The following is a 25,837-nucleotide window of genomic DNA, read 5'->3' as shown; positions in this document are numbered from 1 at the left end:
GATCCTCAAAGCCAGTTCAGCATTTACCTATTTTGTACTTAGCTATAACATTTCTTTTCAGTATTTGATTACAATCAAGCAATGGTCTCTTAGAGCTTCTTCATCTCATGCATTCGTTTATATAAAATGTTGTATATAACAGTTCCTTCACAACAAATGTTAAATATTTATTTCATCTGCACAGAGAACACTTATTGACTGCTTCAAATGATTGAAGGCATCTGGTATTTATATTACAAAAACACACGAGTGAATTTAGGAATAGTTTTGGCCAAGTATGTTTGGAATTGTGTTAATGTCTAATAAGCATTTTTTTGTTATGGTTTTATTTCTCTCAAAGAAAAGGCTTATGCAGAAATATGGAAGAAGCTTAGCTTTATTCTAATGCAATACAAAATAAAATATGCTCAACCTCTGAAGTTATCAGTGGTGCAAGGTATGCAAGGCATGTGGTGATAAATGCTTCATTTGAGCTTTCTTCCCTATATTTCTTGGGCCAGAGTAAAATATTTTCTTGAGTTATGGACTTTTGTATCATTTTAAACATAAATCTCCCCCCAAAAAGGAAAATTACACTTAAATTCTGTCAAGAAAATGTTAAGTTCGGATAGTAGTAAACTCAAATCAGAACAAAAATTGATATTTCTAAACGTCTGGAGAAACACCTGCAGGTATAGTCTGTTATGGCTCCACCTCAGAAAAGTATGGACTAGAGGATTCCCTTGGTATAGTTATATTGCATTACACAACAATAGCTCTAGTTTCAAATGATCTCTTGTATGGTGCTACCCTACACATCTGTAACATGCAGACATACTGTTTCAGATTGCATAAGAGGGAAAGGAGAAACTCCTGAGCCATGGCAGGTGTTAAGCAATCTGTCGATAAGTGCCTACTTGCACAGCCCAAGATGAGGGAATTTGTGAGCGAGTTCTTCAACTATGTTTGCAAAATAAACTCCATTTCCCTGAAAAATCATCACCTGCAGAAAAACTGCAGAATTCTTACACGCCCAAATTTTACCATTGGAAAGCATTATTTGGCCTGATTATTCTTCTGGGGGAAAGAAATACTAACATTTTCAACATGAATGTGTATCTGCAGCTGCAATCCTGAAAACCAGGAGTGGACAGACCGGTAGAAAAATCTATATAAAAATACACTTGCAGCATGCAAGTTCAGTTTCAGACTTCTTATGTAGAACTTACAAACTAATTTTAGAAGTTGGCCAGTTACTGGAAGTTGGTGCACTCTCCAAAATTTTTCAGAAAAATCTGTGTTGCACATTTTAAGATGCAGCAATTTGTCTACTTATATGGATCCCCTATGAATGGAACTCCATAAAGGGAGTTCACTGGAAACCATTAGTGTGCCTTCCCCTGGATGATGTCTTTCTACTTCTAATGAGCTTTTACCTTCCCGGAAGTGATTTGTGCACTCGTAGTTTTCGCAGCAATACATCAGGAATGCTGGGCATGACATCAGAGCTATTCTTTGTCTCTTCCTCTTCAGTGGGGGAGGGGAGAGGAGAAGGGCCTAAAGACATTATCAAATAACATAAAAGTTTTTTATCTGAAAAGTCATGCATTAACTATTAATAGGCAGCATCTCAGAGCCAAATAGGACCTTTTAGACTAACTGTGTCCTTTTTAAAGTCAGTGAGGATTTCACCCCAACTCTACTGGGAGCAAAAGTGAACAACAAGAAAAGGTCCATCCCTTTGTGCAGAATGTTACTTCCTTTATTGCATATGGTGATACATCACTCATCTCTCCTTTACTGCTAAAGTAAAGATCCTGGGTCTTCCTTTCAAGCAGTGGCCACAAAAGTAATTAGTACAATTGTAATCCATTATGTAGAAAGACTGAAGTAATATGCACTCTGACAGCCTCTAATGCACTGAAAAATAATTATTGTATTAGTATGTTTCCTAGAATTCAAACTGAACCCAAATTCATTACTAGAACATCTAACCGAACATTTTGCATTTTTGCTTTACCAGTACAGTTACATCATTTCTGGAATATTTTAGCTTAGATTTTGTAATAGAGTACTGTTATTTTCTAAGGCTTTACATGCCACCTGCCAAGATGAAGTCTAGTATAATGTACTATACTACAGATTTTGTGCACCATTTATGGTGATGAATCTACAACATGTACTTGTTTGCACTGCATGTTCATTGAAACACGACATAAAGGTTATAATTGCATTCTCTACTTCTGTCACTTTCATAAGGACCAAGAGATGGCTTTTTCTTAAATTCATGTTACTTAACTTTTTTATTTTCATTTAATTTAATTTAATATATAATAATTCCCTTGTCTCCTTCTATCTTGACAGAATTTAATGAAGGACTCTCCTATAGGAAAGTCAGGTTCCCCAGTCTGAATCTCGGACTTGGGAAGATATCTTTGTACAGCTCTCCTGTTCATTTGGCATAACAGAAAGATTCTTAGACTTGTAAAACAAATAGTGTGAAAAAGCTCAAATTTTGTAACTGTGGAGAGCATTAACATGAAAGACAGAAGAGAATGGGAGATTCTTTCTAGCTACATTTTAGTTCTGTGCATTTTCTTTACATTTAAAAATTCCAGTATTTACTTAAGAGCAGTCATGTGTGCCCCCATAAAAAGCCAGCCTGACATCACAGTGTCTCCAGACCTAATATATCCCACTTATCTAAACTTCTGTACATGCAAAGGTGTGTTTAGTAAGATGATCACAATAATTTGGCCTTGATAGCAAAACATGACAGAGACAGTATATTTGATTCATAACAGTAATAATGAAGTAGCTGGCTATTTCCTATTGTTTAAGCAAAATTACTACTCCAGTTAAAAAGCACAAGGTGGCTTGTATGACAATGTAAGGAAGTAAGTCTCCCGCACAAATGAACTAAAGATTTGACCCCTCACTTTGTTTTGGTTATCATTTAGATAAGTTAGCAGACTTTAAAAAGCTCATGACGCTCATGAGGTCTTGGTTGAAAAGCTGGATAAAATAATGCTTAGCTTTTCATAATGTTTTCCTCAAAAGTTTCGAATCTGCCAAAATTATGTAACAGGCTGGTGAAATAACAACTATTTTACACTTTCAAATAGAACCTGCTAAATAATTTCTGGGAAATTATATATTAGCAGAGTGACAGGAATAATATTACCATATCTAAGAATCCAAAGATATAGTCACTAAATACAGAAAGAGGACAATAAGTCTTTTTTAATCGTTTCATTCAGACTGAAGATGAGTCTGTTTTCAGGGATAACATGAAATGTAATATCTCAGCCATCTCCCTGTGTAACAGAAACTTTAAAGCATTATGAAACAGTCCCAAAGCAAATCTATGAATTAGCAAAATGAACAGTATTAGGAAAAATGGAAATTGTCTTTGGATCAAATCTTGGACAATCAGTTTCAGCTCCACATATTAACCATCATTATTTCAGTTAATGTGGCCTTAAAAACACTCTGAACAAGTTCTGATTTAACTACTTCCAAAAAAATATACAGTTTTGGTTTAAATATTTTCAACTGATCGCTCAGCACTACTGCTATTTAGTTCTTCCAGCTGTCGAATTGTCCTCAGGGTTACAACTTTGCTCTTTATTTCTATTCTGAATCTTTTCAGATGCAGCCTGGCATCAAATCTCATTTGCTTGTGTTAGATTGGAAAAAACATTTGGTGCCAGATTTCTGTTTCCTCATTTATGTAGAGTTCTAAGCCTTTTCCTTATTAAAAGTCATACAAATTGAGCTAAAAAAACCCCCCACTTATTGCAAGACATATTTTTCCAATCCTTCAATCACATTCATGTCTCTTCTCTGGCCTTACTCTTACTTATCCACATTGACATAGAGCTGTGGACTAGAAATGAACATGCCATTCCAGTATTTGCCACACATATACTAAAATTAAAAAGCAGGAATAAAGTATTCCATCTCTTATTTATACTTTCAAGGATCAAATTCACCCTTACGGCCACAGTATCTTGCAGAGGTGACATCCATTCAATCCATCACTGCTGAAACTTTTTTTCAGAAAGTCACTGAAATTTGAGACAGTCCTCCATCTATTAAGTACAAGCTAGACTGTTCCAGACATCTTTTCATTTGGTTGTAGTAATACCTACAGTATCTTGGCTCAGATCATCAAGAAATTCAGGTACTTCAATTATTGGTCTCCCTTATTCATTATTTACAGCCCTCCTCCATGACTGCTTCATTACAACTACTATTGCAATTGAAGAAAGACTTTTTTTTTTTCTCCATATTAGTCAATTATAAAAATCAGTTTATAACAAACACACACTCCTTCCAGCTTTTATGATACCGCACCTTTTTCCTGTTCAGCTGCTTCACTAAGTTCAGGAAGTTTAAGTCCAACTAAATTTTGATTTCTCATCAAAATATGCTCCTGTTAAGAAAAACAGTAACATTTCTAAGTAACTTAACTAGAAATCTCCATTTAAATATCCCTGCCATATGAACACTAAACATAACATTCACTTTAGTTAATAAACGTAATGGAGATATTTATATTAAGTTATAGTCAGATGCTACATTGCATGGATACATGTACATTCACACACACACTCTTAAATATTACATATTTCAAATTTCATACATGCATTATTTAGAAAAATTCCTGGTCTGGCAAACAGAGATTTACAACATGTGCCCCTTGCTCAAGGAGAAAAATTGAGTTTCAGTAAATGAGAGTTTTAGTAAATTAGAGCGAAAAAAGCAATTTTGGATATAGCCATAGTAATAAGTAAGTATCCCAGAAAGGGGAGAAAATTCAGAAAATCAGATATATGAGACTTTACCACTTTGACTTATTCAGTAGGATTTATTCACACTGAAGCTTGGTGTTGCTACAGCTGCAAGTTAATACTTCACTGTTACTGTACTCTGCCCCTATTCCTTACAGGCAGGGAAGAATGTACTCTCAAGGATTAAACCTTGTTATCTTATTTCTCCATAATCTCCTCATTTTCTACTTTCATATTCCCAAATACGTTTAAAATTCACAAACACCTGCTTTTGTTTATAAGTAGACAATTCCTACTGGAGACAGAGTTCAAATCTCACCTAACTGGAATTATATGTCAAGCTGTATTAATTTTCTGACTCTAACTACTATTTGTGCTTTACAACTTCTAGGACTTTCAAAATTATATGGCTCAAGTGCCTCTATAATCAAAGCTTCCAGTACATATATGCTAAGAATATGTGTGTTATATAAACAGGAAAAGATGAATAACTAAGCTGCCATTCTCAAGCAATACAATGGGAATGAAATAACCAAAGTGCAGAATTTGATGTCCTCACCTATCAGCCCTATGTTCATCTTAAAATATTTACTACTGGAGGTCAAACAAAATACTCTTATTAGGCTGTTAAGGAAAGTAACTACTACTTTTTTCTTTTCTTTTCTTTCAAAGGTAATTTTTGCTATACATACATGGTAGTTGCTTTATGATGGTGGTTTATCATTTCATGACATTTCTACTTTTTTCAATACAGTTAATTCTTAGGGTTTAATTCTTAATTTTTACCAATCATATAGACAATTATTTAACAACAGATTAGTTTATAGATTTCATAGTTCAAGTCTATCCTTCAAGAAGCTGACACATTTGCACCATGTTAGAATTAGGAATTGTAAGTCTGGCCATCCTCTACCTGCCCTTCCTCTCAGAGACACCCAGTTTTAAAACTCTGGACACTTTAAGACATTTTCGAGAATGTTTAATAAGCAAAAAATCATACCCAAACTATTTCCTGTCCCCTGAGATCTTACAAATGTAACGTTATTGCAAAGGGTAGTATTCTTGAATGACAGGACTACTGCCCTTAGAGGGAGAATACCAACCAATACAGGACTCAAAACACTCAGCTGAACAAAGTAAAAATTATTCTTAAATCCAAAGAAAGTTTACAAATAGTATATGACACACAGAGGCTTGTAAGCCCTCAAACAAGAGTATAGTAACCGTCTGCAAACTTCAGTTAAAGATTTCTGTTTATACGCAGGTCTCAGCCCACTCATACAGAAATCAGTCAGTCAATATATTGTGAGAGCCTGTGGATCTGAGGACAATTCCGAAAGAGCAGAAAAAGCATAGCACAGGGAAACAAGGGAAGTAAAAGAGCGTAAGTGACCCTTTTAAAGAGAATGTTGTTACATCCTGAGGAAGGAAAGATTCTTCAGATCTAAAATTCTCTTTAGAAATCAAAATAGGTCATTTTAGTCCCAAGTACGTTTTACAAATGACATGATTGTTAATTAACTGCTTCCTGTTTATAGGTCATGTAAACGATGCAAAAATTAGATATAGTGTGGTTTAGACTACCTTTCTGTCACAATGAAAGCAATTAGTACTGTCTTGATACCAGTATTACCATTTTTTTCTGGGGCCAAAACCTGCACGTACAAGACCATATGCACATGCATACGTGCATATTGAAGAGACCACAGTGCAGTTGATGCATATTTGAAAAGAACTAAGAAATAGAATAATTCCATGGAATTTAGTTACAGGTTACAATTTACTAAAGTTGCAAAGGCAAAACATGATACAATTCTGTATTGATTTTGCTGAAACTGTTTCCCATTATATTACTGTATATTTCTTGCAATGATAAAAATAATGCTAAGCAAGTTGAAAGTTTAGTAAGATATGAAAATGACTTTAAAACGGGATAAAACTGATCACTAGGACTCACCTCTCTGAGCTTTGTCAATTTCTGCATTCGAACAGGTTGAACTTGGATTTGAAGGTCTTTGAATGCTTTTAATTGATTGCTGGATTTTTTACCAACAACAAAGCTTTTATCTTCCTCAGATGGTAATTTTAAAGGTGCTTTATCTTTTTGTCCAGGCTCCAAGCTATCCCATGATACAGCCCTTAGTAGAGGAGGACGCAGTCCACACAGTTTAAATTCTGGTTTACATGAAACTTTATGGTCCCTCATTTCTGGAACAGGAATTTTTAGCTTTGAGTCTATATTTCCTATTCCTGGTCCTGGTAGATGGGTTCTTAAAGGAACATCATTTTCTTTTGCTTTCTTGAAGAATGATTTTCCAAGTTCATTTTCACAAACATTCATGCAAGTGTTAAGAGACATTCTGCCACCATCACCACCTGAAGGGGAGTCTTTAGGTAAGGTATCCATGTGTTTAAGTGGATCAAAGTTTTCTTTTTGTTCTGAAAGCTTCTCTTTGGAGTTTTCAAACCCAGCAGAACGAGGAACCAACCTTCCCTGAGAAATCTTTCTTTGATCATTCTGCCTTCGATCAATTAATCCTTTTGCAGCAATCTGAAAGTAGAGAGACACATACAGAACAGAGAAACAAATTCAGATTTCTATTTTCCCCTGCCCAAGGACAGATTTTCACTGTAAAAAGCCATTTCCTTTTCAGTGGCATTTGCTTTTAAACATGTGCTGTTGACGAGATAAATAATTTTTAAAAGGCACTTGAAAGAACACTAAGGGAATCTCTTCTCTGAACTTTTGAGATAACCTCCTCCCATTCCAAATTCCATTATAGCAATCCTCATATAGCCAAGTTTCTCATCGTGTTAATGTAAGGTTTGTCTGAGTACACGCCTTTAACCCTGTATCTTATAGCACTGTTACTTTCCTTTGATTGTTTTCCGTTAGTCTCTCATCTCCCAAGGGAAAAAACCATGGGCTTGTACACTAAGTTAAAGCACATATTGTAATTTCTCTCTTCTTACTTTGTGTGCAGTACCTTAGATTATAACTGGCTGCAATCTCTACAGGAGAAGTAGCAAAAGAATGTTTGCCTATACCTTGGCTACTTTGGTACAGAATCTGTATTTTGTCTAAGGGCACCTGTATCAGCAATTTAAGGCAACCAACATACAATCTAACTGTGGGCTCTGCCTTAGGTATGTTGCTACTCCTCTCCTTTATAGTTACTGCTCCAAAATTCTGCTGCCATACTGTTTTTTGTAAGGATTGCTTTAATCCACTCACAGCAAAATATCTTTAAAGGGCCATCTGATATTACCTAAAACAAATTAGGAAGCATTTATATACACTGCTCCACCAATAGTTGTGTGGAGCAGTAACACCCCATCAGTGGTGTGGAACACGAGGTACAGTAACGTCTTCCACTGAACCAAGAGAGTCTGGAAGAGGATGTCTGTCTAAAACATCAGCAAACACCAAAGTGGCTATAACAGATATTTTTACTTTACTTACAAAGGTGTTTAGTATATTTATTTTAATTGAGCTAGAACAGGGTGCATGATAGGATGTAAAGGCTAGCTGTAAGCCCATTGTCCTCCGCTACATTTGCAGGTGCTTCGTAATTTCTTAGATCAGTATCACACTTCACTCAGTGAACAGTCTTTTAGCCTTTTTAGTCACATAAATAAGTCATATGTGTGCTAAGACAAAACAGGCAGATTTTGTTCAACACTTAATGTGAAACACTTACCTCTGCAGTTTGCCTGTCATCCTCTTTCACAGTTCTGTTATTCTAGCAAAAAAGGAAGAAAAAAGTTGCCTTACAATGTTATCTTTCACATCTATGCTGCAAATGTTAGATATAGATATTAATGGATGAACTTTGAATCTCTTAATTTTTACACTGCTTGTCATGTTTATTTATGAAGTCATTTTAGGGATTAGTTTTTTCCATAGATTAGGATTATATTGGATCTTTTTCCTTTTTCTACACTTAACAGATCTCTATGATCCTTCAGCACTTGTTACCTCATGGATTTTTGTCTTCAGAGCAGACATTTATTAGTCCCTCACTCTGCAGAAAAACATATCAATAATCCAATCTTGGTATGTAAAATGGTATTCAAAACATCCCATTTTCCTCAGGGACTAACAGGACAGCATAGTGTAATATAGTACTGTAATAACCAGGTTACTGTGCAGACTATTCAGCTCTTTCTTACCTGCCCTGGAGATACTGACTCAACACTAGTGGTTGTGCATGCATCAGACCCTAGGAAGACATACACATAATTAGGGCATATCCTGATGTTTTGTTCAAAATTTTTACTACTACAGCATTAGCAAACACATATATGCACAGTTCCATGTAATATATTAAGGACAAAATTTAAATGTGGAAAATACTATTTAAAAGGAAGAAAATTTATCTAAAATATTTTAAGTGAAAGATCATTAAAGCTTCTCAAAACATCATTATTGAAAAGAATAAAAAAATAGAACACGTAACCTAGCAGCACCATAGGAATAAAAATATAATTAAAAAAAAAATATATGTAAAAATATATATTGTGAGCATTCATGAGCTTTGTCATATTCAGGAGGAGATGCCTGAATCTACAGATTTTGACTTCTCCTCAAGATATATTAAAAAATACATTTTTGGTGAGCTTTTATAAGTTAAAGTTTGAGCCTGCATAGATCATTTTACCTGATGGAACTGGAAGAGTGAGAGAGTTGCTCCGAGATGCTACTGGTGAAACTTTAGGACTAAGTGTAGGGGAAACTGCTTCATGAAAACAAAGACAAAAACAAAAAAGGTAATTTTACTTTCTAGGCTTGTAGCTTCTGAATTTTTAAAATTCAGTTAGGATTAAAACATGAATCTCATAGTCATCAGCCATGCGTTTGTCCAGAACCTCACAAGTCATTTTAATTGCCGAGTTGCACTTGGCAATTAGGAACTTAGAATAGGTTTTAACTCGTATACGTGCCATAAACTAATACAATTCTGTTGATACATAGAATCCTTATTCTCCTCAGTTTTCTGATACTATAAGCACTGCAGAGAAGTAGACACAAGAGAAGGATTCACAAGGAATTTAGGGAAAAAAAAAAGAGAAAATTTAATTTAGAAGTATAGTTGTGTTTTTTCCTCCAGAAAGTGTCAAGCCAATTTTAAGATAGAACTTTGTTTTGAATTGGCATTTCAAAGCTAAATGAAAGTCCTACTTCATGATAAAATGGCACTTTGTCCTAGTTTTCAACACTTCATATGAGGGAAAAAACTAATTTCAATTGACATTCTAGAACAAAACATTTTATTCTGCTGTTTTTAAAGGAGGATCTGGTCCATTTAGCTTAGTTTATTGCTATGTTCAGAATAAAAGTCTGTGTAATTATGTCTGGGGGGAATGTTTTTTCAGCAGTATGAATCTTGCCATTAAAATTTCATTTTACGTACAACAGGAACTTTAGGAAGAAAATCTTCACAAACAGAAATTTGTGACCATTTTTTAGATTCCAATAGAACTACTTCATGCTTTCCTGTTACAGTGTTTGCAGTATGTCATTCAGGCACTTAAAAACTTTACACCATCTTCCACTGTTACATCTGAATATAGAGATTGGTCATTTCTCTTTTATATGGAATTGTGAGGAGGAGCAGAGGGATTCTGACCTTCAAATTAACAAAGTGTATGTATATAGTAGCAATGCATGCATTACACCAGATGCTTGTTCGTGCCTTTGCAGATATTTGAAGTAGAATATAAATTCATGTTTTCAGAATCTGCACCTACCTGTGGGTGACTCCGGAAGGCTGCTTCTTGACTTTCTGCCTCTGCGCATTAGAAACCTCTCGCTCACTTTCTTTGCTTCTTCTAGTAATTCAAGGTTCTTCTTTTTGTCTTCCTCTGATATTTTGACATCTGGTAGCTGATCATTTACCAGATCAATCACATGACCACTGTTGTCTGGGTAGAAAACTTCAGAATTAGAGCCGTACCTCATATGCCCAGATATTTTGTGGCATTTCAGAGTAACAAGTACAAAACATATCTATAAATTTAGCTTTGTGCTTGCATTTAACAAACATTAATGTCTGCTCACTTCTAATGTTATTATATTCTCAAGTTTAGAGCAAGTGCTCAAAAACACAGATAACCCACTCAGATTAAGTCACTATGATCAAAGGTGCTCTGATATGTGAAACTGGCTTTTCCATCTGTGTCCCCAGTAGTTTTTCTAATTTATCAGTAAAAGTGGCATTAGATCCATCTCAACTAGCAGTCATGGCATTTCTGTCGTACACTCAGTTTTTCCATGGATTTTGTATGTCCAGTTTTTCAAGGCTAAGGTCCCACAAAGTCACCTGGCAAAGATTTATGCACACTAGTTTTAACATACAGGTGATTACATCAAATAATCTATAAAATAAAGTGCAGAGTTTGGAAGTATAAAGATTTTATTCTATGCAGATAGAAGAGCTTTTCCCACAAATGCAGAAGCAACAGTAAAGTTACATCAGGCAAAGCTGCAGGCAGAAGTTGATTAGCTAAAGCCTGAGAATTATAAAGCTATTTCAAAAAGCAAATCAATCTCTACCATGTGGTGGACCTGCAAGAACTTTCCAAAGGAATTGCAAATCCCATTAGAATATCCAATGGTTAAAGAAGGCATTGTTAGAGATTGCTTTTCCTCATGCCCACTTATGTTGATATGTTACATATGTGACCCAGGAGAATGCACAGACCACAAACTGAAAGCCACTGCCTTACACTTAGACCTTTAGATTAATGCATTGTTTTCTGAACAATTTTTAATTAGTTGTAGAAAGAACCCATTAATCCCTGGCTTCCAAATTGGCCGAAAACACTAAACTTTGTGCACTAATTTGTACAATTCTCCAGGCTATGATTAAGCAGAGAATGTAGCCTGTTGTCAGAAAGGCCCTTCCTGTGTGAGCTGGTATGAATGGCTTCTATAAGCATCTAGGTTTGTACGGAGAAACAGTTACCTGAAAACAACAGACCAAAGAACGGAAACATATATGCTGACCAGATAGTGTGTACAAGTTTTTCATGGGTTGATAAACTCAACAGATTAGTAAGCTTGTTGGATCTGCAAGAACTGATAAATAAATCACCAAGAGTCTGCTCAATCTGCACAAGACCACTGGCACACACCAGCATCAACAACAGACTGCAAGTCAGACATTTATTTTCAGGTAACTAGGAGAAAATTTGTGACTGTGTGAGTGAACGAACTATATGAGTGAATAAGTGACTGTGTTGTGTGAAGAATTCTCTTGTATTAATAACAGCTTGATCACATTAACAACAGCTTACTGAATAAAATGTGTTCTAAGAAATATCAGTTGTGACTGTCTCTCTCCCCAGCTTGATGCCTCTATTAGGGAAGAGGGAATTTATAACACTGTTTTGCAATAAGAACAACTTACTAAAGAACAGCTTAGGTGAGGGGCAGGGAAGTCACCAGGTAATACAAGAAAAGTATTTTTAAATTTGACAATAGCCATTACAGAACTATCAGTCTTCAGAAAAGCTAAGTACATAAGTAAGCAGCAAAAACTCAAGGGTTTTTGGTTTGTGGGTGTGGGGAAGGGTGGGATTCTTGTTTTGTTTTTAATTTCCATAAATTTAGTTCAATTTCAAGGCTGTCAAAAAGCATGCCCACAGACTGGATATTCTCAAAGCAATCTCTTTTTAATGAAATATCTGTTTTGTTTTATGCTAAGATTTGTGTGTTGAAAGTTTGAGAGAAGGCCCTCCCATGGCACTTTCCTTGGGCCAGCAAAAGAGGAGAGCTGCAAGGCATGGTAATTTCTGTCTTCCTTGAGCAGATAAGTTTTCCTCACTATACTCAACATCTTTGCCTTTTTATATTTGCCTTCTGCCTCTTTACCACTTCCATTTCCCTTCCCCTTTGCTGCCACTTCCTCTTTTCCCATGAATTCCCTTTAGTTTCTCCTGCTGCGTCCATCTCAGCACCTGCTTACAAATGACAAGTGTTCAAAGAATCACTTGATTATTTCAGGTCTACAAGTTTATGATTTTGTACATGTCCATGAAATTACATTTCTTTCAGGCAAGTCAGACCTCCAACAGGAGACATTTTCTAACGGGTTTAATTAGAAAATGCCTAACTTACAAAAGCAACATCTTAGAATCATGGAGTAATTCAGGTTGGAAAGGACTACAGGAGGTGATCTAGTCCAACCTGTTCAAAGCAGAACAAGCGGTGAAATCAGACCAGGTTGCTGGTCTTTCAAGACAATCTGGTCTGGAAAAAATTCTAAGGATCAAGATGCAAAACCTCTCTGGGCAAACTGTTCTAATGCTTGACTCTATAGTGAGTGAAAAATTCTCCTTTATACCCACTTAAGAGCTTTGCTTGTTTCAAATTACGTCTATTGCCTCTTGTCCTCCTGCCATGGGCCTGGATCCATTTTCTTGATAATCTTCTCATTGGTATTGAAAGGCTGTATTAGGTTTCCCCTAAAGCCATCTCTTCTCCAGGCTAAATTAGGCCAGTTCCTTCAGCCTTCCCTCACAGGGCAAGTGTTTCAGCTCCTGGACCATCTTTGTGGCCCTCCATTGGACTCACTCCCATTTATCAACACCCTTCTTTTATTGGAGGTCCCAAAACCACATGCAGTTTTCTAGATACAGTCTAATGAGTGCTAGGTAAAAGGGAATGAACACTTTCCTTGATCTACTGGCTAAGTGTCTATTAGTACAGTCCACAACACTGTTAGCCCTCTTTGCTGCAAGGGCGCACTGCTGGTTCATGTTCAACCTGCTGCCTACCAAGGCTTCCAGGCCTTTTTCAGCAGAGTGTCTTTCCAGCCAGCCAACCCCCAGCCTGTACCTACTGCAAGGGGTTATTCCTTCCCAGATGTAGGACTCTGAATTTGTCTTTGCTGAATTTCATAAGGTTCCTACTGGCTCATTCCTCCAGCCTGTCTAGGTCTATCTGAATTGCAGCACTACCCTCAAGCATGTATTAATCCCCCCAAATTTGATTTCATCTGCTAATTTGATGAGAGTGCACTCCATCCTCCTCCATGTCATTGATAAAGATGGAAAGCACAACTCATTTTCTTGAGCGGGTTCCAAGACACAGCCAAAGGCCAGCCACAGCAGCTGGAACAGAAAGCAGGCTTGAAGCAAAGCTCTGTCTTCAGCAAAATGACATCTGGAAAGGTTTGTTTCTTTCAGAGAACCCTCTCCTTTTGCTAACGTCTAGGGAGCATATGACCAACCAACCAGTCACTACCCTCAGAGCCAAATTATCCAACCAATATTTTACCTCTCTAGTTGTCCACCCATCCAGATTGTAAAGTCCTAATTTGGATACCAGATCTGGGGGGGAGAGGGGAGCAGCTCTTGCTGCTGGATGTATGAATATGGAGGAATAATCATTCTTTTGTATAAGTCTGCTTTCTATAAGTATAGTTCCATAAATTTATTTAGTTTCCACAAGTTTAGTTACCTCTAAAATCAACTGCTGGCAAGCAGGATAGATTTTAAGTGTTCCAAGTTCCCTTAAATGGATCTGAGGTGATTTACATGGATCTTATCTCCATCTTAGTTTTAGGACATATAAAGGAAGTTTCCCTTTGAATGCAAGCAGCCAAAAACCACATTTTACTCATGAATTTAAAGGACCAATCACAAAACTGGAGCAAATGCATGAGAAGTCACAACTCTTTGAAGCCTCCTAACAATCTTTCAGTGGGCTTTCTCTCAACTACATTTTTATATGCATACTGATGCAACTGAGTACCCAGTTATGAAAGCGTCAGAATCACAAACTAGTAAGGATTAATTCTGACTGTAATTGATACGAACAGTTAGCACCTTCTCTCTGCATGACTGAGAAGCTAACTCTAATACGACAGTGGAAATGCTACTTAAATAAAATATTTTATTAAGAAAAAGGCAATGTTAAGGATATTCTGCTAAATTTAAAAATCTCCAATTCTCTATTTGTGTGAAACTAGCCCAGGATCCCAGGTGTATAAAATTATTATTGTATTTTTGTCATGTCACAAATATCAAATTAATTCCAGCAAACTAACCCTCATAAATCCACAAAAAGGGAAATGAAATGTGTAACAATACATTAAATTCTGCTGGAAAGGGTTCTGGCCTCTCTGTTTTGACAACCAGAAAGAAAAAACATAAGGTATATACACTGTTAATAGCAGAGAGAGTTTGGATTACTTTCAGAGGTACCAATTAATTTTTTTCTTCATGCAATACCTCCCATGTAAGAGAAAGGAGAAACATACCTATAATTCAGAGAAAGTAGTCTTAGCTGTAGCCATTTTTCAACCCTAGGGATGCATGATCTGCTATCATCATCAGATCAGTGCTTCTTATAAGAGATATTTGCTGAGGCTGCCAGGAATCCCTTTGCTATTGGAAAATTCAGAAATGTTGAAGGAACCCCCGTGCCTATGTTCAATATATTGATCAAGAACAGATCCACACATCTGAGTTTCTTAATAAAAACATGTAGAGAGAGTCATTAATAGAATCTCAATTACTAAAAGCAATCTGAGTTGATAAAACAGAAATTTTATTCTGAATATTTTTAGTATCAGAGAGGTAGCAGGGCTCTGATGTTTGCTGGTGCTTTAGTAATAAAAAAAAAGATACAGATACATCTGTTTCAAGATGCCTAAGAACTACGTTCCTTAGTGATAGTAAAAAGGGTGCTTCCCTTTAAAAGCCTCTGGGAGTATTGGAATAGTGACCTGATAAGCTTGGTTTTAAGTCTGTCACAAAACCAGTATTTTTTTCTTTAAGGTATGCAACGATCACACAAGTTCATGATTTTACAGAAAACTGTTTTCATGCACAGCATAAATCAGTGATAATTAGCTCAAATTAAGTTAATGGCTAGGAGAAAGTAACATTGTTGTAAAGATAAAAATAATTTTTAAAATTTATTCTAAATTTCTGATTCCCCCTCACTTTGGTAGGTGGTCTAATATGCTTATTCCTTCATCCTTTACATGCGATAGTATAAACATTCTATCAGCTCTGTTAAAGTTTTACTTTTAAATGGAGACAAGTAACAATCCAAATGCAAGCGTACCAAGACTAAGAACTGATGGAAGCTTTGCCACTGACTTAACAGGATGAACATTTATCTCATTTTGAAGTACTCACAAATCTGCATCCACACACTAGGCCCCTTGAATAACAATTTACTCCACAGGTAGCTACCGGAAAACTAATAGAACTAATTATGTAGTAAGAGACTCATTGGAAAGTGAAGAAATGAAGAAAATCTTTCCCTGGATAGCTTGTTTTCATTTAAAGTTTAATCTGATATGATAGCCAAACTAAATAACTTGAGACGTGTCTGTTAAGCTCCTTGCTAAAAAAATTCCAGTTGTTCAAAAGTAACAAAAATAGTATTACTGAACAGTATTTTGTGTACAAGAATTTTAAGCATCTCTCCAGCCTTCTAAAAATATTAAGCTAAGACACTAATCTAACAAGTTTATGAAATTAACAATATGCATATTTCCCTGGATCTGTCTGCAGGCAATCCACTTATGGTCATAAACTCATGATCACACTTCAACATGCTAGCAGTATTCCCTGTGCATGCATTACAGAGAGTATGCACAGGAAAAAAGCTGTAGTCAATACAGTCAGACTCTATATTTAGTTCTTTATTGCATGTTACATTGTCTGAGAAAACATCTTAGCTTAAATGAATAATCACTTCTTACCAACAGAAGTCAATGAACTTGTTGGATTCCTAGTGGCACGGTTAGAATGTCTCCTATGAGGGCTACGAGGCCTAGAGAGAAAAACAAACAAACAAAAATTATGGTTGTATGCCACCAAAAAATAAGTTCTACTTCTCTAAAAAGCTAACATTAAAAAGAAAGCACTTTTCTTCGATTTAAAAAAATGAAAACAAAAAGGTTTTATTGCAATTCCTCTCATCTCCAAACAACAGGAAAATGGAGGAAGATTGTGGAAAGAAGGAAAATTACAGAAATTGCTCTCACAAAGGAGTTCTGACATTTGCTGATAACCTCATACACTGTGAAATTTTGATTTCTCAGAAAAACTACATTTCTTTCGTTCATTATCATGACTTAAAACTCATGTAAATATGGTACATTGTAAATTGTTAGTGCTTCCTAAACTAAGTTTTATGACTGAAATAATTTCTTAGGCTCCCACATTGACACTCCAGTATAGCAATACGGGAACTTTCTAGATTGAAAACCAGGTGAAAGTCTCAAACAACTGCAGAAAATTAAATGCTGATCCAGAAAATAATGCTGCTTTTAAAGGGCTGCACTGTAATTCTGACTCCTATATAATCTTGAAGTTTGGAGAAGTACACTTTAAATATACAAGGAAATTATAGTACAGATTTATGATCAATACTTTCTGATTAGTTTTTTCCCATATTTTAAGTCTAATGGCAGGTCAATGAATTAAAAAATCCAGGTCAAGAAGTATGCTTTATCAGAAGACTGAAAATAACCTTAATTCAACTCAAAATTGAATTAAGTTTTCAACTTCAAACAGGATTATTATTTCCATTCAACAGCTTACTTTCACATATGCTTAACCTCAATGTGGTATTCTTGTCCTGTCTACCTGAACAGGCCCAAACATCTGCTTCAAAACTCACTGTACTATACCATTCAAGCTAGACATTTAAGTTGTCCAACTGTCTAGCTTAGAAACATTATCTACCTGAATTTTCAGCTGATACCTATTTTATTTCACAAGATCAGGAATGTGGTCCTATCCCAGTTTCCAGGTGCTACAGAAGTTTCTTTTGCAGCTTCACTGAAATAGTTAGGAGGACTGAACAGATACAAGGGAGGAAGGGAAAGAAGAGAGCTGGAAAAGAAGCCTTCACTTGTTACATCTGTTTTTTAGATAGGGAAAAAAAAAAAGTCTAGTAGCTCAATTTCCAATGCTTACAACTCAGGACTTTAAAAGAACTGAGCATATCTTAATTGGCTTTAGAAGAAAATTTCAAAGATGCCGGCTAATAATATCATGATATTCTAATATCTCAGAACATTATCTTATGAAACAAAGTTAGCCAGCAATGCCAGACTACCGACAAATTTTGTAACAAAAGAAACAATATACAATAACAGTAGCTTTCCCAGCATCACCTTAAGTTATAAAAAACAGTATGTGTTTTAAGTCAATACCAAGATAATATGCACAAGACTGGGAGGCAGATTTATTCTCAAAGATATATGTAATATGCTAAACCTGTCAAGAGAAGATAAGAAGCATTTTCAGCAGTTCATAAAACTATAAAATGCTAAGTATAAAAAATAAATAAAATACCTTCAAAAGCTATTAGTAAAAATTGCCAAGTATTTTTATGATCATAAGCCTTCCTTGGAAATTTTCTGCCCTCACAAATAAGCCTTATTATACAAACTGTCATACACTGTAAGTCCATCTTTAGCCAAAAACCTTCCTTGTTCATTAAAACACACTTTATTAATTTAAGGATCATGCAAACAGATTGTTTTTAAGAACAACATAGTTTGTTGCTGCATTTTCATTTCAATAGACAAAACAGTTACAACAGATTGCAAATATTACTGCTACAATGTATATTTTTCAGCACGATACTAAGAATATTGTAATAAGATGGTAATATAGCTAGTTCTTTAATTCAAGAAGGGAACAGACAACACAGGCTTTGTACATAGGATACACCCATTTGCAAGAGTCAACACTGATGGCTGAGCATACCTTGAGGAAATTACATCTTTAGTATTTAAAAAACAGTGATTTTTTTTTTTAAAGTCTTACAAGGATTAATTTCCTAACTCTACATCAGTCTACAAAGTTCTTATTGGTTCAGTGGAAATATGATTAAATTTATATGATTAAAGGCAGCACTACTGGTGTACATATATAATTAGTGGACCAGAATTAGGGATTTAACTACTGAATTGAAAAATTTCCATGGGGGGGAACACTTCAGGAAACACAAAAATGCTCAGTTGTACTTTTTTTAGTCTCAGTTGCTCATTGACTGGGTCTAAGTAAAGGTTAAAATTTGGATATAAGGACAGTATTGCGCATTGCCATGCATAGAACATGAGGAATCCAACTGTCAGTCATCCTTGCAGTAGGTGTAGGATTGTAGCGCACACACGCACACCACTATATGTCTACAAAAGGATTTGACAAAGCAATTTTTTCCTCACCAGGCCATATTTTATTTGCTAGCAGAAGGATGGACTTCAAAAGTTACAGCTTTTAGTCCAAATGATGCAAAACTTTAATTTACATTTTTGTTTCAGTTTCTAATTATGCTATTCTGAAAGATAAGAAAGTTCACGTGAATTTGAAGTATACTGAGTCAGGTTGGCAGGCTTATTATTATATGAAACTCTACTCTTTTAGTATCAATTATATTCCTCTCTCTCCCCCGCCCCAATCATCATCAAAATGCAAAGACAATATGATCAAATTACAAACAGAGATACAGCAAAAATATTTTAATACAGTATACATTTCAAAGAAATGTTTTAGAAACACAGCTCCTGGAATTACTGTACAATTCACGCATAGATTGGTAATATATTATATAGTACCTGTTAACCAGATTTTTATCAATTTCTACATCTGGCGTAACAGCATTCTCTGGAAGAACAATAGAAGGTGTACTGCATGCTGTCCCTTCAACAGTAGTGTCCTGAATGGTTTGTGACAAATATAAAAATGTAGTTAAACAGAAATTCAAAACACTGAATATTGACGCTTTATATGGAAAATAATGTGTATTGCTCAATTTAGCTAAAAGAGAAAATGACTTAACTAAGTGAGAATTAGCTCTTATTTGATAAAACAAATGTGAATTAGAGGCCTATACTTAATTGCTAAAAAGAGATGAAGGAGACTTGGAATATCTGTTTTCTTCACCAATTTTTAATGCACGCAAGCTAAATTAAATAAGCATGGAACTAATGAGAAAGCTTTAAAATGGTAGACAAACTGATTTTTCACACAGCAAACCTTTCCTCTACTGAAGTAGATGTACAACACTTAGTGAACTTATGAGCTGAATGCAAGAGCGAAAAGCAGCTATGTATAACAGGGCTAAATTAGGCACACAAAACCTCCAAACGGTACTAGTGTTCAATGAAAGCTTGAATAAAAGCAGTATTAAGTGTACACATGCTATCCAAAACCCCAGAAAATAATTATATGGTTATCTTGTTAGTGTTCTGCTTGGTTTTCCCTCTCATTAATTGGAAAAATATTTTTTTAAAAAATATAACTGCAATATTTAATAAAATATAATATAATTTTAAGTGACAAAAGAAACTGGCACTGAATATCAATGTATGCTTGCCTTCTTAAAAAATATTAGAACTTGTCCCAAGAACTCGTTCCCACACCTTCTACCACAATGATGCCAATCAGCTGAAGAGAAGGAATCTGTTTCCTGTGAGATATTCCAAACAGAGATGCATCAAGTTGGAATAAAGAACTGTGGATTTCTCATATGTAGTCAAAAAATTATTACTTCTACCCCACATACTACATTCAGATTCACAAAAAAAAGCAAAAAAAAATCAACTCCTGTACTGTTGAAAGGCTATACAAGCAATCTGGTGTTTGCAGTCAGTCAAGAAGTTGAAAAAAGTGATTCACATAAAATCATGCAGAGGGGACAAAGTGTAGGCACCTGTTAGAAGCTGCAATTTTTATTTTAGAGTACAATCATGAGATAAGGAGAACATATCATAGCATTGTGAGTATTTATAGCTGGAGGGAAAGCTTCCCAAAAGTGGCAGGGGACTGCCATCAATCAACTTGTAAAATCTAAAGAATAATTTGTAAATTCTCAAATCCTAATTGCTTCTGCTAGGCATTAGTATGTACAAGTATTTTATTTTGCTTAGTTATTTGGAGTCTAAATTTTTCTTGAAACTACATCCCAAAGTTTCCTAAGAAATTTTTACTTCAGTTGGCATTGGATTAGATAACAGAATAGAATATTTTCAGCTGGAAGGGACCTACAACGATCATCTAGTCCAACTGCCTGACCGCTTCAGGGCTGACCAAAAGTTAAAGCATGTTATTAAGGGCATTGTCCAAATGCCTCTTAAACACTGACAGGCTTGGGTCATCGACCACCTCTCTAGGAAGCAATGATTCTGAATTTTCTAAAAGAGCATGTTTGCTATCCATGGCACAAAGCCAATTATATTCAACTGTTGTAAACGTCATTTTGCTTTTACTGAAATAGCATTTGCTGTCAATTTTGCTTACTCCTTTTAAGAATGTTTACCTATTAGAGGTTGACACAAGTGTAATGAATTCAGAATAACATTTATTTTAGTAATCTTTCTTAGGTAGATAATAAAAAGCTGTTATAAAAGCACTAATTTAGGCATTTATAGAATGAAGCATGTAATAACTCACAGTTTAACAAGTCAACATTTTAGAACAGAGAAAATTAAATCATTTCAGTTATTTGAAGCAAGGGCCATCAATGAATAATTGTTTCAGTCATCTACTGTCATGTGGAGAAATTAGCATAGTCATAAGGTTTGTTACTATAAACAAGCAGCCAAGAGTATAAATTGAAATGGAATTACATACATCCAGAAAGCTAACAGTTACATGACTGCTAATATCTATCAGATACAACAGAACTCCTTTCAACATCTCAGTGCTGCATTTTATTCTTGTTAAAATAATGTATTTTCTGATCAATTCAAAGAACTCTAGAAGCATTTTGAAAATGGTATCTTATTAAAGTATATAGCATAACCCTTCTTCCTCTCAAAGACAATAAAATACGCTTTGGTTTGGACATCCGATTCAGGATTCTTGATTTTGTTGTAAATAACTTTTTTTTTTTACTAAAATAAATACATTCCATGCAGCTCCACACTTCTATACTCATAATTCTGTTATGATGATCCTCGGCAAGTTCATTGTCAGTCACAGGAGAGCAGGATGGGAAACATGCCAAGAAAGTGATATGAAGATTTAAGTTTAAGAAAAATATCCTTGTAATATTGGAAATGTTAGAATGTAAAAGCATGATATATTATGTGATTCAAGTGCACAACTGACATCGTATGATAATAGTTTGAAAGTAATTTTTAGTAATATTCTTGAAAAGGTTACTAAGTAACAATGTATTTTGTCTAACAGTCAATGACAAAAATTCAGGTGATTGCCCTGCTTGTAGGGCAAAGCAGCTGAGTACACATGCACATTGTTTATACTAATCTCATGACTGCCAAAGAGCAAAAGCTTTTGAATGACGTAACATCAGCCTTAAACACACTCAAGTCCATTTTAGGACTCTAAAAACAGCTCATTAAAAAGAAAAAAAGAAAAGAAAAAGAAAAAGGCTGGAGCCAAGGCTAGTTCAGGTCAGGTAGAACACATTAATCTTGGTCAGCAGTGATAGCAGTTCAACTTCTACACAGATTAAAAACTCATGCTTCTTGTTGTCCAAACCTATTATACATTTGTACAGGAGAGGGGCAGGAAGAGCTAGAGCATGAAGCTCTTTGCAGGGCCAGCTGGCTTGAATCAAAAGAAATCTTTATACTCTGAAGAGTACTCAGGCTGCTATATGCAGATCTTGGAAGAGAAGCTTTAACAGGAAGCTTAAGCTGTCTCACTGTTGTACATCTGCACAAAGATGATACAGAAGTTTTCCATCACCCTCCCATTGCCTGCCTGTAACTGCCCTCTCCGTGGTAGCTTCCAGACAAGTCTGCTCTTCAGCTATTCCCAGCAGTTGCCTCACCTCCTAGTACCAGTGACTGCCTGCTACCAAGTCTTTGCTTCCTTTTTGTCCCAAGCCCTCCTCCCATAAAAATGTAGGGTAAAACTGACTCCACCTCTATGGCTCAGGTGGGAACTGATCCACATGCTCTACAAGGATGATCATGCACCATCTAGTCTTGCAGGGAGGCTTGTGCAGGGCTGAGAGGATGGCACATGCAGTTTAGTCCATAACAGAAGATCCAAGAGGCTCAGGGACGCTCAGGGTGGACAGGATCTGCAGATGTTCTGGCTGTAAAGCTCTACCAAGCCCTCACTAAGCATACAGCAAACGCGTTTTTAGAAGTTTTATAATCCATCCAAATTTGGAGGGATTTGAACAGTAAGGGGGGGGAGGGGGCGGGGAGCGGAAGAAATCTCTGCTAAAAGAGCTACCCTGCCAGGACAGTTGGATGATAAAGCTTTACTGTATACCAACTGAATTATTTAAAGCACTGGGGGGGAAAAAAAAAAATATGCTCTGCCACTTGGCCATACTCTTAGAAATTAATTAAAGGTCTGGACTGAATTTCAGAACAAATTTGGCCTGAAACAGACACTTATGTGAAAGGCCTCAGAAAAGTTATGCATCTCAGAAAGCAGTCTTTTGAGTGAGATGGGGTTTTAAATAAGCTTAATTTTAGATGTTTAAGTGAAGTGCTGAGCTCAGAATTTAGCAAGTAAGGTAATGAAATTCAGTTGTAACTGCATCTAGTTGAAACAGACAGGAGACCAAAGTAAACATGGGACATCTCCTGCAGAACAAAACAGATAACATGCAGTGAATTGATAAAAGTACAGTGCAAATTTAAATAGGAATAATAATAATAAAAAAGAAATGCAGAAGCTTGAATGATGGAATAATCACTGTATGAGAAACATTACGAACATCTGAGACAGACTTTTCCTCAGCAGTCAGAAGAGCCACTAAGACAGTGTTCAGGAGACAAAGAGAGGAGAAAGCTGGAAATAGAAATAGGGATTTTTGATCTAAAAAGAGGGAAAGATGGCAGCTCACAACCAACCCTGAAAGTGTCGGGAGATTTATAGGCCACTATAAATCTTAACATTAATTGGTAAGGATCTAATTCTCTTTGCTGCAGGTACGCATTACACGTATAGAAATTACATTTTTAATACTAAAAACCTGAAATCAGTCTTTAAGGGTATCAGTGAAAGCATATTATAATATTATATTATTCTATGTGAAATAAATCTAATTAAATTTAAATATGGACATTATTAAAAATGATATCTGACAATGAAGTTCTATGATTTATGGTGGGAGAAATGATTCTGTATAAAACACTTCTAAAGTGTTCAATACTTACTGTAACAAGACAGCACACAAACTAAGAGTTCAACTACATACTCTTAATTCAGACAACATTTCAAACAAGTGGCTAAAGTTCTTTGAATTAGGCTAACTGCCCTCACACCTGTGTTAATGGGAATTTCACATCTACTTCCCTCAGGAACACAGAGCTAACGAATACTTTGATGAATGTTGTTTAGAGTTAGTCAGAATGGTGAACATCGGCTGCTGCAAGAAATACTGAAATGGAAAACCATATTTGTTTTCTCAAAACGAATTTGAGAAATATAATCCAGGTCTTCCCATCATGTAAAAGATATTTGAAGTAAACAAGAAAGTACATATGATGTAAGGTTCTTTTTCTCAGAACTGTTTTGTGAATGTGTGTGCATTTGTGCATGCAGGGAAAAGGTAGGGAAGCATCTCCTGAAACAGAATGAAGAAATTGTTAGTCACCAGACAGCACTTGAGATGAGATGAGATTCCAGACTTGGAAAGTTTTGTTCAATGGCAGAAAACAAGTCCACAGTTGTTAGTTCCTTCTGATGCCCTCTCCTTGCTTGCAAGTCCTTATCTCGTAACAATAAGCTATTTTATTTATTACATAGTCATATCGTAGAACTTGGACTGCAGCAAGACCCAAGAGTGATAACAGGTATGAACAAGATCAAATTCTCACAACATTGGCTCGTTGCAATCCTTAAGTAGGCTCATGAGTAGTATGTTGGTTAAAATCCTTCCACTGTTACTTTGTGCCTAAAAATAACACCTTATCTAAAACGAAGTGTTTTGCACAGTTAACTGATCCGTGAACTGTCGCATTATCATAGTTCATTTAAGACCTACCTCTAAAAGGCTTGTATAATGTATTAAAAAATTATTTTAATTTTTTTTTTTTTCCAGATTAGGTGGTTCAAATTCTTAATTTCTCCCATTTGACAAGCACGGTCAGGATTAGATTCACTGACATCTGCTAGCTTTTCATATTTTTTTCTCTTTGGGTATGTTTTACCCAGCAAGTCTTTTGTACTAAAATACTCTTCACATGGGTGATTTAAAAAAAAAAAAAAAAAAAAAAAATCTTCCTGACCTAATATATGTTCTCAGCTAATAGTCTGATGAACTTGCATCCATTTGGGGTGTTTATCTTAAGCCAGGAAACTAACACTCAGCACAATGTGCAATTTAGATGGAATGCATGACAAATCAGTGTAGGGCTCACTGCTGACAATATTTTCCAACAATGCTAAAGTAGCGGATGTTTTCACCTAAAGTGTAGAATACAGTGTCCTCAAATCCAGTGACAGTGATACATTTTTAACTGAGGATGTGCCAGATTATAAATCCTCTTTTTTTTCACACCAGTTTGCATAAAACAGGATGGTCTGGATAACCTGTGATTTTGTAATCACAGTAAGGTTCTTCACTTTAGCTAAGCTAACAATTCAAAAAACCCTCCACTTTATTAGAACATAAAATTACTTTTTATCAGTGGTATAAATTATTCAAAAGGGAGACGTATCATCTTTTATTGATTTTTTTAAAATTTATTTGCAAATAAAACATGTAGATGCCACAAATTTGAGTAGCAAAATGATTAATAAGTCTGGGGAGCACCCACCTGCACACTGTATAGTTCCAGTATATGTTCAGGTACTGCTGTGGCAAATAAAGCACTGAGAAAGACTACAAACCAAAAAGCAGATTTCCATCTTTCACACACACATGAATTGCATAGCATCTTCTATATCTCTAAAGGCAACACTAGATGTTTCAAGACTACTGTGAAGTACAAGCTTAAGTTCTTTTCTCAAAGGTTAAAGTTTTCTGTAATAACAACAAAAAGGACATTTTGGACAGCTTTGATATAAATGGTTCAGAACAGACAGACATATAAGCCTCCAGATCAAATTCATAAACAAGTGCTTGAGCAACCTCAGTTCTCATT

At 35.6% G+C, this 25,837-nt stretch overlaps 1 protein-coding gene across 5 annotated transcripts in view; it reads right to left on the bottom strand.

Annotated features, from left to right (window-relative positions):
- Positions 1-25,837, bottom strand: part of IRAG1 (inositol 1,4,5-triphosphate receptor associated 1) — a 126,233-nt gene that overhangs the window by 19,091 nt on the left and 81,305 nt on the right. For all 5 annotated transcript variants that reach the window (XM_072865326.1, XM_072865328.1, XM_072865327.1 and 2 more), the window contains 10 exons: positions 20,134-20,226; positions 19,373-19,473; positions 16,502-16,572; positions 10,527-10,700; positions 9,437-9,514; positions 8,949-8,998; positions 8,477-8,518; positions 6,733-7,326; positions 4,339-4,417; positions 1,416-1,536 (listed from right to left, as the gene is read on the bottom strand). In XM_072865326.1, coding sequence (XP_072721427.1) covers positions 1,416-1,536; positions 4,339-4,417; positions 6,733-7,326; positions 8,477-8,518; positions 8,949-8,998; positions 9,437-9,514; positions 10,527-10,700; positions 16,502-16,572; positions 19,373-19,473; positions 20,134-20,226 — 1,403 coding nt within the window. The remainder of the gene's footprint in view (positions 1-1,415; positions 1,537-4,338; positions 4,418-6,732; positions 7,327-8,476; positions 8,519-8,948; positions 8,999-9,436; positions 9,515-10,526; positions 10,701-16,501; positions 16,573-19,372; positions 19,474-20,133; positions 20,227-25,837) is intronic.

This window comes from Ciconia boyciana, chromosome 6 (genome assembly GCF_034638445.1).
Source record: "Ciconia boyciana chromosome 6, ASM3463844v1, whole genome shotgun sequence".
Lineage (NCBI taxonomy): Eukaryota > Metazoa > Chordata > Aves > Ciconiiformes > Ciconiidae > Ciconia > Ciconia boyciana.
The sequence above is the reverse complement of the archived record's forward strand: the minus strand, read 5'-3'. Positions and strand labels throughout refer to the sequence as shown.